Source organism: Ahaetulla prasina, chromosome 8, assembly GCF_028640845.1.
Source record: "Ahaetulla prasina isolate Xishuangbanna chromosome 8, ASM2864084v1, whole genome shotgun sequence".
Taxonomy (NCBI): Eukaryota; Metazoa; Chordata; class Lepidosauria; order Squamata; family Colubridae; genus Ahaetulla; species Ahaetulla prasina.
The window spans coordinates 88783934-88800413 of NC_080546.1; the positions used below are offsets into that span (position 1 = coordinate 88783934).

Consider the following 16480-nt stretch of genomic DNA (forward strand, 5'->3'; position numbering starts at 1 on the left):
TTCTCCTCCCCCCACCCCCCAGTTTCTTCTTCAGTTCTTCTCCTCCAAACCCTACTCCCTCCTAGCACTTCATGACGTTGTCTAGTTTGGGTAATGTCCACATGCACATCACCAAGCTCAGAGACCACCAGGGACTCCACAGTAGTCGTCTTCTTATCCTTCTTTTCTCTTCAGTTCTTCTCCCTCTTCAGTTCTTCTCCTTCTCCTTCTCCTATCTTTCTCTTCTTCTTCTCTTCTTCCTTCTTCTCCTTCAGTTCTTCTCCTTCTATCCTCCTCTTTTTTTCTCCTCCTCCTCTTCCTTCTTCTCCTTTTCTCTTCAGTTCTTCTCCTTCTCCTATCCTCCTTTCTCCTCCTCCTCCTCTTCTTTCTTCTTCTCCTTCAGTTCTTCTATCCTCTTTCTTCTCCTCCTCTTCCTCCTTCTCCTTTTCAGTTCTCCCTCTATCCTCTTTTCTTCTTCTCCTCCTCTTCTTCTCCTTTTCTCTTCAGTTCTTCTCCTTCAGTTCTTCAGTTGTACCTTGATGAACGTATCTTTTCTTTTTCTTTTATGTACACTGAGAGCATATGCACCAAGACAAATTCCTTGTGTGTCCAATCACACTTGGCCAATATAATTCTATTCTTCTCCTCCTCTTCCTTCTTCTTCTCCTTTTCAGTTCTTCTTTAGTTCTCCTTCTTCCATCCTCCTCTTTTCTTCTCCTCCTCTTCTTCCTTCTTCTCCTTTTCAGTTCTTCTTTAGTTCTTCTCCTTCTTCCATCCTCCTCTTTTCTTCTCCTCCTCTTCTTCCTTCTTCTCCTTTTCTCTTCAGTTCTTCTATCCTCTTTTCTTCTCCTCCTCCTCTTCCTTCTTCTCCTTTTCTCTTCAGTTCTTCTCCTTCTCCTATCCTCCTTTCTCCTCCTCCTCCTCTTCTTTCTTCTTCTCCTTCAGTTCTTCTTCTATCCTCTTTTCTTCTCCTCCTCTTCCTCCTTCTCCTTTTCAGTTCTCCCTCTATCCTCTTTTCTTCTTCTCCTCCTCTTCTTCTCCTTTTCTCTTCAGTTCTTCTCCTTCAGTTCTTCAGTTGTACCTTGATGAACGTATCTTTTCTTTTTCTTTTATGTACACTGAGAGCATATGCACCAAGACAAATTCCTTGTGTGTCCAATCACACTTGGCCAATAAAATTCTATTCTATTCTTCTCCTCCTCTTCCTTCTTCTTCTCCTTTTCAGTTCTTCTTTAGTTCTCCTTCTTCCATCCTCCTCTTTTCTTCTCCTCCTCTTCTTCCTTCTTCTCCTTTTCAGTTCTTCTTTAGTTCTTCTCCTTCTTCCATCCTCCTCTTTTCTTCTCCTCCTCTTCTTCCTTCTTCTCCTTTTCTCTTCAGTTCTTCTATCCTCTTTTCTTCTCCTCCTCCTCTTCCTTCTTCTTCTCCTTTTCTCTTCAGTTCTTCTCCTTCAGTTCTTCTTCTATCCTCCTCTTTTCTTCTCTTCCTCCTCCTTTTCTCTTCCGTTCTTCTCCTTCACCTCCTCCTCTTTTCTTCTCCTCCTCCTCTCCCCTAATCCCACTCCCTCCTCTCCCTTGATGATGTTGCCTAGTCTGGTAATTCAAGGAAACCACCCGAGCAGCAGCAGAACCGCTCCTCCCAGCCCCCGGCCTCTTTCATCTTCTCCCTTTACGGGCTTCCCGCATCCAGGCCTGCAAAACACCCCGAAGAAGGCAGCCCGGAAAGCCGGCTCTCTCTTTCCGCCCTCCCACGGGCCTCCTTGCCCTTCGCTGGAAGCCCGAAAGGCGAATCCCCGGAGGCGGCTTCCTTCTCCTCGCCAGGCCCGCCTGCCTGCTTAGGAGCGAGCGGAGGGCCTGGGAGGAGGGAGAGGCCGCGAGGGAGGCGGCGGCGGCGGCAGCTCCTCCTTCGCCGTCGCGCTTGGGGCCTCCCTGGCTGCTCCTCCTCCTCCTCCTCCTCCTCCGCCGGGAAGCGCCGCCAAGGCTGCCGCCGCCGCCGCCGCCGTCGAGGCCTGGCCCGCCCTGCGGAAGGAGGCGGATCTGCCGGCGAGGTAAGGGGAGGCCGCGGCCCTCAGAGAAGGCCCGGGGGACTGAGGGAGGGAAGGAAACTAGGCGCCCCCCCCTTAATGGCGGCGCCTTTTTCCCGCCAAAAAAAAGAGGCCGTTTTGCCTGGTTTCTCCCAACCCCCGCGGAGGCCCCGAAACGCCGAGCCGCCTCATGAAAGGAAGGGCCGAGACACCCCCACCCCTCTCTTGAACCCCCCCCCCCCGAAAGCCCCTCGAGGTGGGGAAGGGCCCGTCTCTCCCCTCAGGATTAACCAACTTCAACTCCGCACCCCGTCCCGCGCCCTAAGGCCGCCCCTTCCTTCCTTCCTTCCTTCCTTCCTTCCTATCTATCTATCTATCTATTTATTTTTATGGGTCTCTCCCCCCTTCCTTCCTTCCTTCCTTCCTTCCTTTCTATCTATCTATCTATCTATTTATTTTTATGGGTCTTCCCCCCTTCCTTCCTTCCTTTCTTTATATCTATCTATCTATCTATCTATCTATCTATTTATTTATTTTTATGGGTCTCTCCCCCCTTCCTTCCTTCCTTCCTTCCTTCCTATCTATCTATCTATCTATCTATCTATCTATCTATCTATCTATCTATCTATCTATCTATCTATCTATTTTTATGGGTCTCTCCCCCCTTCCTTCCTTCCTTCCTTTCTATCTATCTATCTATCTATTTATTTTTATGGGTCTTCCCCCCTTCCTTCCTTCCTTTCTTTATATCTATCTATCTATCTATCTATCTATCTATCTATCTATTTATTTTTATGGGTCTCTCCCCCATTCCTTCCTTCCTTCCTTCCTATCTATCTATCTATCTATCTATCTATCTATCTATCTATCTATCTATTTATTTATTTTTATGGGTCTCTCGCCAGTTTCGACCCATCTCCTTTCTCTCTCCCCCCCACCTTCCCCAAAATGGGTCCCCTCTTTTCCCCCCTTTTGTGGGAAAGGTCGATCTGCGCACCCCCTCTTCCCACCCCCATGATTAGAGGCGGTCCTCGATTTACGGCCATTCGTTTAGTGACCGTCCGTGGTTAGGGTGGATGGGTGTGCGGACAGTAAGAGAAACCAAGGTACGGATGGTCCTCGACTTACAACGGTTGATTTAGTGCAGGGGTCTCCAACCTTGGCAGCTTTTAAGCCTGGCGGACTTCAACTCCCAGAATCCCCCAGCCAGCTTTGCTGGCTGGGGGATTCTGGGAGTTGAAGTCCGCCAGGCTTAAAGCTGCCAAGGTTGGAGACCCCTGGTTTAGTGAACTGCCTGTTTTTTGTTTTGTTTTTTTTCCACAGTGGTGACATCTGCAGCGTCGTGTGGTCAAAATTAAGATGCTTGGCAACGGACTCATACTTACGACCGTTGCGGTGTCCCAAGGTCAGGTGGATCCCCTTTTGCAACCAGTAAAAGTCAAGAGGGTGGGGAGCCAGATTCACTTTAACAACCAGGTTTACTAACTTATCAGCTGCTGCAATTCGCTTATCAACGGTGGCAAGAAAAGTGGAGCAAAACTCACTTAGCAACTGTCTCGCTTAACAAGGGAAAATTTGGGCTCCGTTGAGGTCGTAAGCCGAGGATTACCTGTAGTTAAAAGTAAGAGCGTTCACTCACCCACTCCAAAAAGTTAATATCGAATAAAACAGTTTCAGGGAGATGGCCTCAATTGTCAACAACGTATGCTGCATGCTTAAACTTTCAATATCAGAAACTTCATCCTGTTTCTTACTGTCAACCTGGAAAATGATGAGAAAGAACTGGGCATTGTGTAAAAAAACACAAGAGCTTTTCTCACTGTTTTTAAAATTAGACTATGTCTAATTTCTTAGTAATTCTGTTCTTCCGGTCCCGAAACGCCTCAAAGGCTGTTGAGCAAATTAACAGTGGATAAGAGTTAATTGAAGGTTACTTGGATGTAAACAAACAATATGGGCGTTTCTCTTTAATTCACACTGTTTAAAATATTAAGGCAGTTGGAATATAAGACTTGTTCAAAGGAATATGTACAACATATTTAGAGATAAAATACTTTAAAAAAAAATTTTACGCCCAGCAAATTTTCCTGAATATACACCAGCGGTTTCTTTAGCAAATACCCAAAATAAAAATGATATATAAATCTTTAATTATCCATTAATGTTTATCTAGGAATTGTAAGTGCCTCTAGAGTTAACATTATTTGAAGCAAAAGTTTGCCTTCTTATTAGGCAAATGGCATATATTTTGGAGCTATAATACCAACTCTTTTTGAAATCCTTTAAACAATCATACTGAATTCAAGGGAGACAGAGAGACAGTCCTTTTTTATCTATATTTGAAGAAGAAATGAAACTGGAGGAGCAATTTTTCTGAAACATATTAAACATCATTTTAAAAAATACCTTTGTAATAGCACTTGAAATCTCTTTACAGGTAGTCCTCGACTTACGACCACAATTGAACCCAGGATTTATGTTGTTAAGTGAGAAATTTGTTAAGTGAGTTTTGCCCCATTTTACAACCTTTCTTGCCACCCTTGTTAAGTCAGTCACTGCAGTCGTTAAATTAGTAACACGGTTGCTAAGTGAATCTGGCTCCCCTATTGACTTTGCTTCTAAGGAGGTCGCAAAAGGGAATCACATGACCTTGGGACACCGCAACCGTCATAAATATGAACCAGTTGCCAAGCCTCCAAATGTAAATCGTATGACCATGGGGGATGCTGCAACGGTCATAAGTGAGAAAAATGGTAATAAATCACTTTTTTCAATGCTGTTGTAACTTTGAACAGTCACTGAATGAACTGTCGTTAGTCAAGGACTACCTGTATTATTTTTTTAATGTTATCAAAAATTGGCACGTGCTTCCCATCAAACCCTAATGGATTTGTTATTTTTATAATTCCAGGAACGCTCCAATTTTTAACTACATTGATTTTTCTTAACTGTACACCAATCCATCATAAAAATGAACAAATACAGCTAAAAACAAAGATACACAAAATCATTTGTTAGGGAGAAGCACTTCAGATCTATGCATTTCAATTGTGAATACATGAAATAAATCATTGGCGCATAGGAGTGAATAGAAGCACGGAACCAAAACTAGTGAACAACGGAGGAAAAAATGAGCAAAGAACAGCATTGCAGGTGTGAATATACCTTTTGTTGTTGTTGTTGTTGTTGTTGAGGAAGGAAATCATGAACAAATGCTGATGTGATTTCAGTAAAAGTGGGGAGGGAAATACATGAGTAAGAAGTTATTTTGTGAATGCTTATACTGCGTTCGGATCTTTTTCAATGAGAACAGCAAAATTAAGCCCGTTGCATCATTTTCCAGATCTAGTTCTACCCCTGATGAGGATTTTAAAAATCTAGCTTTTCCCGTCCCATCCCTGTGACAATTCACGGAGAAGTCTGACATACTTAACCCAAAAAACCTTGTGCAGATTTTCCTGTTGCAAAATCATTAAGCAAAATGAGATGCGTGTGTTTGCCAAGAACTAAACGAGTCTTAACGTAATTATCTGGTGCCGCTTGATCTCACTTCATCTTTTAATTAAGCTGATGTTGCAGTCTTTTTCCCCACCATCATAATACAGAAGGAACAGAGCCTGTGGGATAAGTGGACGGGTGGAGGAGCCCTTGACTGAAAACCATTTGTTTAGTGACTCTTCAAAGTTACAACGGCAATTGAAAAACTGATTTATGACCATGACAGCATGCCCTTGGTCACATGATCAAATTCAGCCACTTGCAGTGGCCTAGGTCATGCGATTGTGACCAGCTGGCTTCTGACAAGCAAAGTCAGTGGGGGGGGGGAGCCAGATTTGCTTAAAGACCCCATAATTTAACAACTGTAGTGATTCGCTTTACAACCGTGGCAAAAACAGTGGTTGTAAAATCAGACACGACTCAGCAGCCACTTCGCTCAGTGGGAATTCTAGTTCCAATTATGGTCGTAATTCGAGGACTGCCTATATAGGAGGACAACATAAGAGCTATTATTTTGTTCCACTATATTGTTGTCTTAACTTTTGTAATGGGGTCTATCTAAATTTGCACAAGGATTAATCACTGTTTTTTAATTTTCATCACATGTGCTTTAAGGACTTGTATGTTATTACATGTAATATCTATGATAACTTTAAACTTGTCTTATCAGCTATGTTGATTTGAGTCCTTTTACAATTTGGGTGGATGGTGGCTGTTACTGTGACGTTACTTCGTTTTCTGATTTTTTAAATCCTTTTGCACCAAGGTAGCTCAGTGGCTAAGACGCTGAGCTTGTCGATCGAAAAGTCAGCAGTTCAGCGGTTCGAATCCCTAGTGCCACGTAACGGGGTGAGCTCCTGTTCCTTGTCCTAGCTTCTGCCAACCTAGCAGTTCGAAAGCATGTACAAAAAATGCAAGTAGAAAAATAGGGACCACCTTTGGGGGGAAGGGAATAGCATTCCGTGCACCTTTGGCGTTGAGTCATGCCGGCCACATGAACACAGAGACGTCTTCGGACAGCGCTGGCTCTTTGGCTTTGAAACAGAGAGAAGCACCGCCCCCTAGAGTCAGGAACGACTAGCACATATGTGTGAGGGAACCTTTACCTTTACATCAAATTGCCCTTCCCCCACTCTTCCTAGAACTCAAATCATGTGAAATATATCACCTGACATAAATCTGCCCTTCCTAAGAGACCATCTTGCCAATTAACTGCCTACACAGTATTTGTTTTGCAACATGTAATAGATTTTTGTTCTGCTGGTAAGAACATATTCCTGAATTAGTGTTATTTTCCTATATTGGCTATATTTAGATTTTTAGACCTAGGCATTTTTGTTTATGGAATTCTATAATATCAAAAGTATTACATTGTAAGCTGCCCAGGGTTCTACTGAACTGGGAGATGGGCAGCATATAATAATCAATAAATAAAAAATCAGTATTGGTAATACCAAGGCTTAATTGTACCATTGAAGAAAGAAGAGTCAAATCATGTTTATCTGTTCAATTTGTTATACACAGCATTTTACCCTGCTTTCAACCTTAAACATTGGCCTTTTTGTAATATGCTTTATTTTAAATTTTGATTTTAATTGTATATATATTGTGTTTTATTTTGGCTGTACACTGCCCTGAGTCCTTCGGGAGAAGGGCGGTATAAAAATTTAATAAATAAAAAATAAATAAAATAAACATTTCATATGTAAACATTACATATTGTTATATGATTTTTAAAGATGTTTTGTACCCTATGACTATCATTAAGTGTTGTAAGTGTACTTTGATGAAAGTATCTTTTCTTTTATATACACTGAGAGCATATGTACCAAGACAAATTCCTTGTATATCCAATCACAGTTGGCCAATAAAGAGTTCTATTCTATTCTATTCTATTCTATTCTATTCTATTCTATTCTATTCTGAGTACTTTAGGTTCAAACAAAATTGCTGCTTGAATATTCAACCAATCTTTTTTTTTTTGCTTTAATACTGTATTTATATTTCCTTTCCTTTTTTAATTAAACTTTTTAAATTTAAAACATAAAGAATTCCACTTTTTGAGTCTGCTAGAAAGCACCAGGGGAGAAAAATGCTTAATTTGGCTTCAGGATTCAAAGGCAGCTTCTAACATCCTTTACTCCATCTCTCCCTTCTAGGTTGCTGCTCTTGACCCCAAACATGTGGCCCGAAAGGATAACGTGTCTCATTCTTGACATGTGCAGCGTCATGCGGGTAGAATAACTCCCAAGGCAATTGCACTTTGAAAAAGAAAATGCCAAAGAAAAAGAAAAACCTTGGCGTGAGCCCATCGAGAAAAAATACAAACCCGGAGACGGCATCTGCTACCGACGCCTCATCCTCACCAGCTTCGTTACATGGGATCAATAAAGAAAAACTCATCAGCGGACTTTCCGAAATGTTCTCGGACCTGGACCCGACTGTCATCTACATGGTGCTGTCTGAATGTGATTTCAAAGGTAACATCTGTCTGTTATGTCCTTTTCCTACAGCAAAAGCCGTCTTATTTCCCTCCCTCCCACGCACTTTATAAACCAGGGGTCTCCAACCTTGGCAACTTGAAGACTTGGGGACTTCAACTCCCAGAATTCCTCAGCCAGCTTTGCTGAGGAATTCTGGGAGTTGAAGTCCCCAAGTCTTCAAGTTGCCAAGGTTGGAGACCCCTGTTATAAACGATCTAAAAAAAAAAAAAGATGCTGACATTTGTACTTGTCGTAGGGATCAATTCCAGCCCCAGGAAATACAGGTAGTCCTCAACTTAATGACCACAATTAATAATAATAATAACAGAGTTGGAAGGGACCTTGGAGGCCTTCTAGTCCAACCCCCTGCCCAGGCAGGAAACCCTACACCATCTCAGTCAGATGGTTATCCAACATTTTCTTAAAAATTTCCAGTGTTGGAGCATTCACAACTTCTGCAGGCAAGTCGTTCCACTGATTAATTGTTCTAACTGTCAGTCAGTCAGTCAATTGAGCCTGAAATTTATGTTGCTGTGAGAATTTTTTAAGTGAGCTTTGCCCCATTTTGCGACGTTTCCTGCCACCGTTGTTAAGCGAATCGCGGCAGTTGATCAAGTTAGCAACCCGGTTGTTAAGCGAATTTGGCTTCTCCATGGACTTTGCTTGTGAGAAGGTTGCAAAGGGGGATCCCGTAACCCCAGGGACGCGGCAACCGACATAAGTATGAGCCAGTGGCCAAGCGCCTGAATTTTGATCGCAGGTTTGTGCAGATGCTGCAAAGGTTGTAACTGTGTAAAACAGTCGTGAGTCACTTTTTTTCAGTGCTGTTGTAACTTTGAACGGTCATTACATGGAACAGTTGTACGTCGAGGACTACCTGTATTCCATTGAGTCACTGGGATCTCTTCGACCCACAGATCTCTTTGGGTTGTTGTTTTTTTGTGTGGTTTTTTTGGCAGTTTTCCATTGATTTGCCTTTTGCCTTCTGCTTTTGAAGTTTCAGCCAAGCCAAGCCAATTAAGCCTGATTAGGTGGCTCAGTGGCTAAGACACTGAGCTTGTCGATCAGAAAGGTCGGCAGTTCGGTGGTTCGAATCCCTAGTACAGGTCTGCTGCTGCGTGAGCAGGAGGTTGGACTAGATGGCCTCCAAGGTCCCTTCCAACTCTGTTACTGAACCCAAGGAGACCTCAGGAGCTTGTTGATGGGGAAAGGGTGCTTAGCTTCCAACCGTGCAGATACAGGTAGTCCTCGGCTTATGACAACAATCGAGCCCAAAATTTCTGTTGTTAAGTAAGACATTTGTCAAGTGAGTTTCCACACACACACACACACACCTTTCACAACCTTTCTTGCCGCATTTGCCAAACGAATCAGTGAGGCTGTTAAATGAATAATACGGTGGTTAAGTGAATCTGGCCACAAAGGGGAAATGACATGACCCCGGGATGCTGCAACCTGTCATAAATATGAGTCAGTTGCCAAGCGCCTGAATTTGGATCACGTGTCCTGGGGGGGATGCGGCAACGGTCCCGAGTGTGAAAAATGGTCATGAGTCACTTGTTTCAGTGCCGTCGTAACTTTGAACGGTCACGAACGACTCACCGCTGTAAGTCGAGGATTACCTGAATTTATTTATTTAGCATATGGCATACATATGCCTTTAGCTCTGAGAGGGTGGGCGGTGGGGTTGAAAGGATCCTATTTCTTTGCAGTTATCTTACTATTAGCCTTTCCCCTGAGAACTCTTGAGGCTACTTGGGGGTTTCTTTGTGCCCAATTGCGTGTGGAATCTTTTTGGAACTGTTGCAAGGGTTCCTTGTAGACTGGAGATAGGGGGTGTCTTATCTCCCCCCACCCCTGGGAGAGGGCTGCTCAGTGCTAACATAAATGGTCTCTTTTACTCCTCTTTCAAACCACTGGTCCGCTCTATCTATTGCTGTCTTTGAAAGAGTGACCTTTGTCTTTCAAATGCAGCTGGACCGTTGAATCTTGTCCTGATGGCTTTGATCCCCCACATTGTGCCATGCGCTTGTGAAGTGGTTGTTTTGTTTCCCCAATGCACGGATCTGCATGTGTCTCATTGCATTGTATATATCACATTGCATTCACATAAAATAGAATAGAATAGAACAGAATAGAATAGAACAACGGAACGGAATTCTTTATTGGCCAAGTGTGATTCGATACACAAGGAATTTGTCTTCGGTGCATACGCTCTCAGTGTACATAAAAAGTGCCATCAGTCGTATTCTTGGGTTTAAAGTGTGTATGCATGTTGTGTTGGTTGAAACTCCTCCTGAGATTTTTAGATATTCCTACAACGTATGGAACGACAACGTTGCTTCGTTTGTTGTTCTCTTCTTTCTTTGTCTGTTGTGGAGAAGGCTCTTTTTCTGGATTTGATCAAGATCCAGCTGGGATAGCAACAGGTTCTGAGGGCTTCGTGAATTTGTCTGATCTCACTTTTACCCATCTCTACCTTTTATGACAATTAAAGGAACCAGATATACTTTTTTTTAAAAAAAAAAACCTCTTCCCAGAGACATCTTAGAATCCACATTTTTAATGCATCTATTTATTTATCTATCTATCAAATTTCTATATCGCCCATCTCACCTGAATGACTCTGGGCAGTTTACAATAAAACAAGGTTTTCAGTGCAATGCAAAAGTATTATTATTATTATTATTATTTATTTAAATTTCTAGACCGCCCTTCTCCCGAAGGACTCAGAGCGGTTTAAAGCCATATAAAAAACAATATACAAACATTAAAATAGTTTAAAATGAAATATTTAAATTTAGGCTACTCCTTAAAACCCGTTTAAAATTCCCAATTAAAACTATTAGGCCAGTCCTGCGCGATGAAACAACCATGTTTTCAGCTCGCGTCGGAAAGTCCGGAGATCAGGGAGTTGGCGAATACCAGGTGGTAATTCGTTCCAGAGGGTTGGAGCCCCCACAGAGAAGGCCCTCCCCCTGGGGGTCGCCAGCCAACATTGTCTAGCCGATGGTACCCAAGGAGGCCCACTCTGTGGGAGTGCACTGGTCGCTGGGAGGCCGTCAGTCGCAGTAGGCAGTCCCGTAAATAACCAGGTCTCGTGCCATGAAGCGCTTTAAAGTTGGTAACCAATACCTTGAATTGCACCCGGAAGATCACCGGGTATTGCAGCTCTATATTTACCTTGCTTTGTTTGTTAAAAAGACTTTTTAGCTCTCTCAGTTTTTCTTTATTCGTTAAATATGCATGAATATTTGACAAGTCGTTAACTTAATATAATACCCTGTTTCCCCCCCAAATAAGACATCCTCTGATAATAAGCCCAATCGGGCTTTTGAGCACATGGCAATAAGGCCAAGCGCTTATTTCAGGGTTCAAAAAAATATAAGACAAAAAAATATAAGGGTGTTATTTTCTGGGAAACAACTATGGGTAGTTGCAATTTTCTTTTCAAGCTGCACCTAACAAATGGTTTTGCGCCCCTCACTCAAAATTCATGGTTAAATGTAGACGCGATATTTAGATCGAGCATTATTTCTTTTTTAAAAAAATGCTTGCTTGCAGTTCTCCCTGTTAGTTCAAGGCACTGCTCTTTGGCCCCCTAGGTAGCTGAATCTGGGAAGAACGTCCTTTAATCAGTCTTTTTTTGAAGAGAGGGCAAAGGTCGCTGCAAGACAGATGGAGGAGACTCAGGTAATCTTCAAAATGAAAATTCACTGCCTCATTTATTCCTGCAGTGCTACTGAAGTTGGTGTGCAGAATACGGGGAATAAGTTTAGTAAAGTAATTGTGTCCTTTCTTTGTTTTTTTACTAGTGGAAGAGACAATGGATTATCTACTGGAATTGTCCACAGCGGCCAAGGATACAGTATGTTCATCGAAAGTCTCAGGTTTTGATTCCCTGTCCGCATTGCTAGTCGGTGAAAATAACTCGAGCTGTGGTACTCGCGAACTTGAGGGCAACGATGCTACCGCAGTTGGGAAGGGTGGCGAAGAATCACAGCCGCCCTTGTCATCTGAAGAGCTGGCGCTCTTGATAGAGAACTCTCTTGAGGACTGCAGTCGAAAAAGTGAAGCAAAGGAATCAGAAAATGATCGGCTCTTAGGTAGCCTGACTCAGGCTCAGGACCACAGTAATTCAAATTGCACTGAATTATGTCTAAAATCCAATGCCACAGCAATAGAAAACTGGTTCGCTGCATTGAAACCAAGTTATAACGAGGCAGCTGAATCAACATCCATATCAGAGATTGAGACAAAGGATATTTTGACCCCAAACCCAGAGAATTACAGTTTGCCAGAAGTTGTCCTTGACAGTGGTGCCGTTTCGGAAATTGTGACGTTAGCCGACAAGGCAGAGTCTTACACTGAGCCAAATCAAATGCACAATGTTTTATTTGACTTTACAGCAGTGAGCACCCTGACCACTCAACACCGTCAGGTTTTTGCAAAAATAGAGACAAACGCCTTTCCTAATTCTCATGCTTCTTCGCAGGCGGCTGAAGATCAAGGAAACGTCGTGACTCTCTATAATAATCTGAAACAATTCTGCGTCCCTGACCTGTGCGCAGGATCCGGTTTGAAATCGGCACCTATGATGAAGGAGACCGATCCTTCTCGGCACACGTGGAGTTCACCATTTTCTCTTTTTCAGAAATACCCCCAGAAGCTTAATTTTTATCCAGCTTTTGAGTCCCAGTGTAAAAATCATAGCTTTGTGACTCCCATCGCAATCAGTCCTGGGAAATGGAGACCACCTTCGGATTTTAGGAGTCGAGGAAAGACATTTTGCTCTCCGGAAGTTTCACAATCCTGGGAGGGACTCTCTCCTGTGCCAAAGAAATGTGGGAATAAAAACGAGCGACAAAGACATCATTTTTCTCAAGTCCAACAACTGCCTGGTGGTCACCTAATGAACAGGAAGACCTTCGCAGGTCACGTTCTGGTTCTCCTTCGAGGGCTTCCGGGATCGGGGAAATCCTATTTGGCAAGGTAGGTCCTACGTACAAAAGAGTCAGAAATAGGACGTTGCTGTCTTTTACTTGCTCACCCACAGGCGCATCATTAAATTCTGTCAGTGAGCCAGATTCCCTTCCGACCATATGCAGGTACTCCTCCACAACAGTTCATTTAGTGACCGTTCAAAGTTACAAGGGCACCTGAAAAAGTGACATAATGACCATTTTTCGCACGACGGTTGCAGTCTCTCCATGGTCATGTGATCAAGAGCTGTGATGGTACAGTGGTTAGAATACAATATTGCAGGCTGATTCTGCTCACCGCCAGCAGTTTGATCCTGGTTGACTCAGCCTTCCATCCTTCCAAGGTTGGTAAAATGAAGACCCAGATTGTTGGGGGCAAGAGGCTATAAACCTCATAGAGAGTACTGTAAACACTGTGAAACGGTATATAAGTCTAAGTGCTATTGCCCTTCTTCTCTCCCTCCCTCCCAGTGGTTAGAATGCAATATTGTAGGCTAATTCTGCTGACTACCAACAGTTTGATCCTGACCGGCTCAAGGTTGACTCAACTTTCCATCCTTCCGAGGTCAGTAAAATGAGGGCCCAGATTGCTGGGAGCAAGAGGCTGACTCTATAAGCCGCTTATAGTGGGCTGTAAAACACTGTGAAGCGGTATATAAGTCTAAGTTCAATGGCTATCCAAATCTGGACACTTGGCAACTGACTTGTACTTATGACGGTTGCAGTGTCGTAGGGTCATGCAATCCCCTTTTGCAGCCTTCTGACAAGCAAAATCAGCGGGGAAGCCAGATCCTCTTAACAGCCATGTTAATAAGTTAACAACTACAGCGATTCACTCAACAACTGTAACAAGAAAGTTTTTATGAGTTTTGCTTCATAAAATCAGGCAAAACTCACTTAACAAATGTCTCGCTTCGCAATATTAACATTGGGCCCAAGTGTGGTCTCAAGTCAAGAACTACCTGCATTGCAGACCAACTCGTAGCTCTATCTATTCATTTACTCGAGGTAGAAGCCGATGTAGAACCCTTCAGTTTGTGAGTCAGCTAGGATCGAACTGCTGGCGGTGGGCAGAATCAGCCTGGGCTGTTAACGCAAAGCATGCAATTTTAAAATTATTGCTGGATTTCCTGACCATCGTTTGCAAAGAAGGAGGTCTTTTAGTTTGTCTGTGACATGATGACAACCAGGCGTGACCCCTGAGTTGTTCGCAGGATATCTGCAGCACCAGAGTGGATGGAGGAACCCCTAGTCATACCTAGGCTCCTTTTGGGTAGGTTTCAGGCCTGGATAGCGAATGGGAGAGGCACAAAATTTTGCTGATTTATGTCTAGTCCAGGACCAATGTCAGTCAGTCCCACGGCGTGTGGGGCAGAGTTGGGTTTCAGCAGGTTCTAACCAGTTCTGGAGAACTGGTGGCGGAAATTTTGAGTAGCTTGGAGAATTGGTAGTAAAAATTCTGACTGGCCCCGCCCCCATCTATTCTCTGCCTCTCAAGTCCCAGCTGATTGGGAGGGAATGGGGATTTTGCAGTACCCTTTCCCTGGAGTGGGGTGGGAATGGAGATTTTACAGTATCCTTCTCCTGCCACGCCCACCAAGCCACACCCACAGAACCAGTAGTATAAAAAAATTGAAACCCATCACTGATGTTGGGGGCTGCATGGCAGTCCTTGCTCCTTATTAGCATCTACACAAAGTTTCTGGCTGAGATCATCCATGAGGTATCCTCAATATGCTCCTGATATGCAGATGCATGTCTCTGGATATTTCATTAACAGAGGGACGTGAAGTCTTCATACCACTTCTAATGTCTTGGAAAGGCCACACTTGGAACACTGCCTCCAGTTTTGGTCGCCACGGTGTAAAAAAAGATGTTGAGACTAGAAAAGGTGCAGAGAAGAGCAACAAAGATGATTAGGGGGCTGGAGGCGAAAACGTATGAAGAACTGGGTATACAGGAACTGGGTATGTCTAGTTTGATGAAAACTAGAAAAACATCATCTGCTTCATTGACTATGCTAAAGCCTTTGATTGTGTGGATCATAACAAATTGTGGCAAGTTCTTAAAGAGATGAGTGTACCAGACCATCTTATTTGTCTCTTGAGAAATCTATATGCTGGTCAAAAGCAACAGTGAGAACTGGAAACAGAACCAATGATTGGTTCAAAATTGAGAAAGGAGTTTGGCAAGGCTGTCTACTGTCGCCCCGTCTATTTAACTTATATGCAGAGCACATCATGAGAAAGGCGGGGCGAGATGAATCAAAAGTTGGAATTAAGATTGCCAGGAGAAATATCAACAACCTGGGATATGCAGATGATACCACTCTAATGGCAGAAAGTGAAGAGGAGCTAAAGAGCCTCTTGATGCGGGTGAAAGAGGAGAGTGCAAAAGTTGGCTTGAAACTCAACATTAAGAAAACTAAGATCATGGCTCTCAGCCCCCTCAGTTCCTGGCAAATAGATGGGGAAGAAATAGAGGTGGTGACATTTTATTTTCCTTGGCTCCAAGATCACCGCAGATGGGGACTGCAGCCAAGAAATTAAAAGACGCTTGCTCCTGGGGAAGAAAGCTATGGCAAATCTAGACAGCATACTAAAAAGCAGAGACATCACCCTGCCAACAAAAATGTGTATAGCCAAGGTGATGGTTTTCTCAGTTGTAATGGATGGCTGTGAAAGTTAGACCATAAGGAAGGCTGAGCGCCAAAGAATTGAGGCCTTTGAACTCTAGTGCTGGAGAAGACTCCTGCGAGTCCCTTGGACTGCAAGGCGATCAAACCGCTCAGTCCTAGAGGAGATCAGTCCTAGAGGAGATCAACCCCGACTGCTCTTTAGAAGGCCAGATCCTGAAGATGAAACTCAAATACTTTGGCCACCTAATGAGAAGGAAGGACTCCTTGGAGATGAGCCTAATGCTGAGAAAGATTGAGGGCAAAAGGAGGGGACGACAGAGAACGAGGTGGCTGGATGAGGTGGAGTCACCAAAGCAGTTGGTGTGAGCTTAAATGGTCTCCAGGGGATGGTAGAGGACAGGAAGGAACCTAACCCTGGAGGAATGTTGCCAATGGGGTCATGATGGGTCAGACACAACTTCCCGACTAACAAAAACAACAAGTTTGATGAAAAGAAGGGCTAGGGGTGATGATAGCAGTCTTCCAATATCTCAAGGGTTGAGATAACTCAAAGCGTTGGGGACTTCAGAAGGTCCTTCAGAATGTGCAGCTCCTGGCTCTAACAGTGAGTGACGTCGAGTTGGCCACGCCCACCCGGTCACATGACCACCATGCCACGCCCACAGAACCGGTAGCGAAAATTTTTAGATTTCACCACTGAAGCAACCTAGAACTAAGAAGAAAATTTCCTGTCAGTGAAAACAATTAATCAGTGGAACGACTTGCCTCCAGAAGTTGTGAATGCTCCAACACTGGAAGTTTTTAAGAAGAGGTTGGATAACCATTTATCCTCCCATGCCCAAGCAGGGAGTTGGACTAGAAGACCTCCAAGGTCCCTTCC

General features: G+C 43.6%; 1 protein-coding gene across 11 annotated transcripts in view; it reads left to right on the forward strand.

The window, feature by feature from the left end:
* Nucleotides 1-1732: 1732 nt before the first annotated feature.
* N4BP2 (NEDD4 binding protein 2) overlaps nt 1733-16480 on the forward strand; it is a 42627-nt gene continuing 27879 nt past the window's right edge. For 3 of the 11 annotated variants that reach the window (XM_058192614.1, XM_058192621.1, XM_058192622.1), the window contains exons 1-4: nt 1739-2023; nt 4911-5152; nt 7657-7977; nt 11796-12972. In XM_058192614.1, coding sequence (XP_058048597.1) covers nt 7773-7977; nt 11796-12972 — 1382 coding nt within the window. In that variant the 5' untranslated portion in view covers nt 1739-2023; nt 4911-5152; nt 7657-7772. Of the gene's footprint in view, nt 2024-3322; nt 3405-3645; nt 4753-4910; nt 5153-6263; nt 6347-7656; nt 7978-11795; nt 12973-16480 lie in introns of those variants that run through there. The other 8 variants (XM_058192618.1, XM_058192623.1, XM_058192617.1 and 5 more) reach the window with 8 other exon arrangements.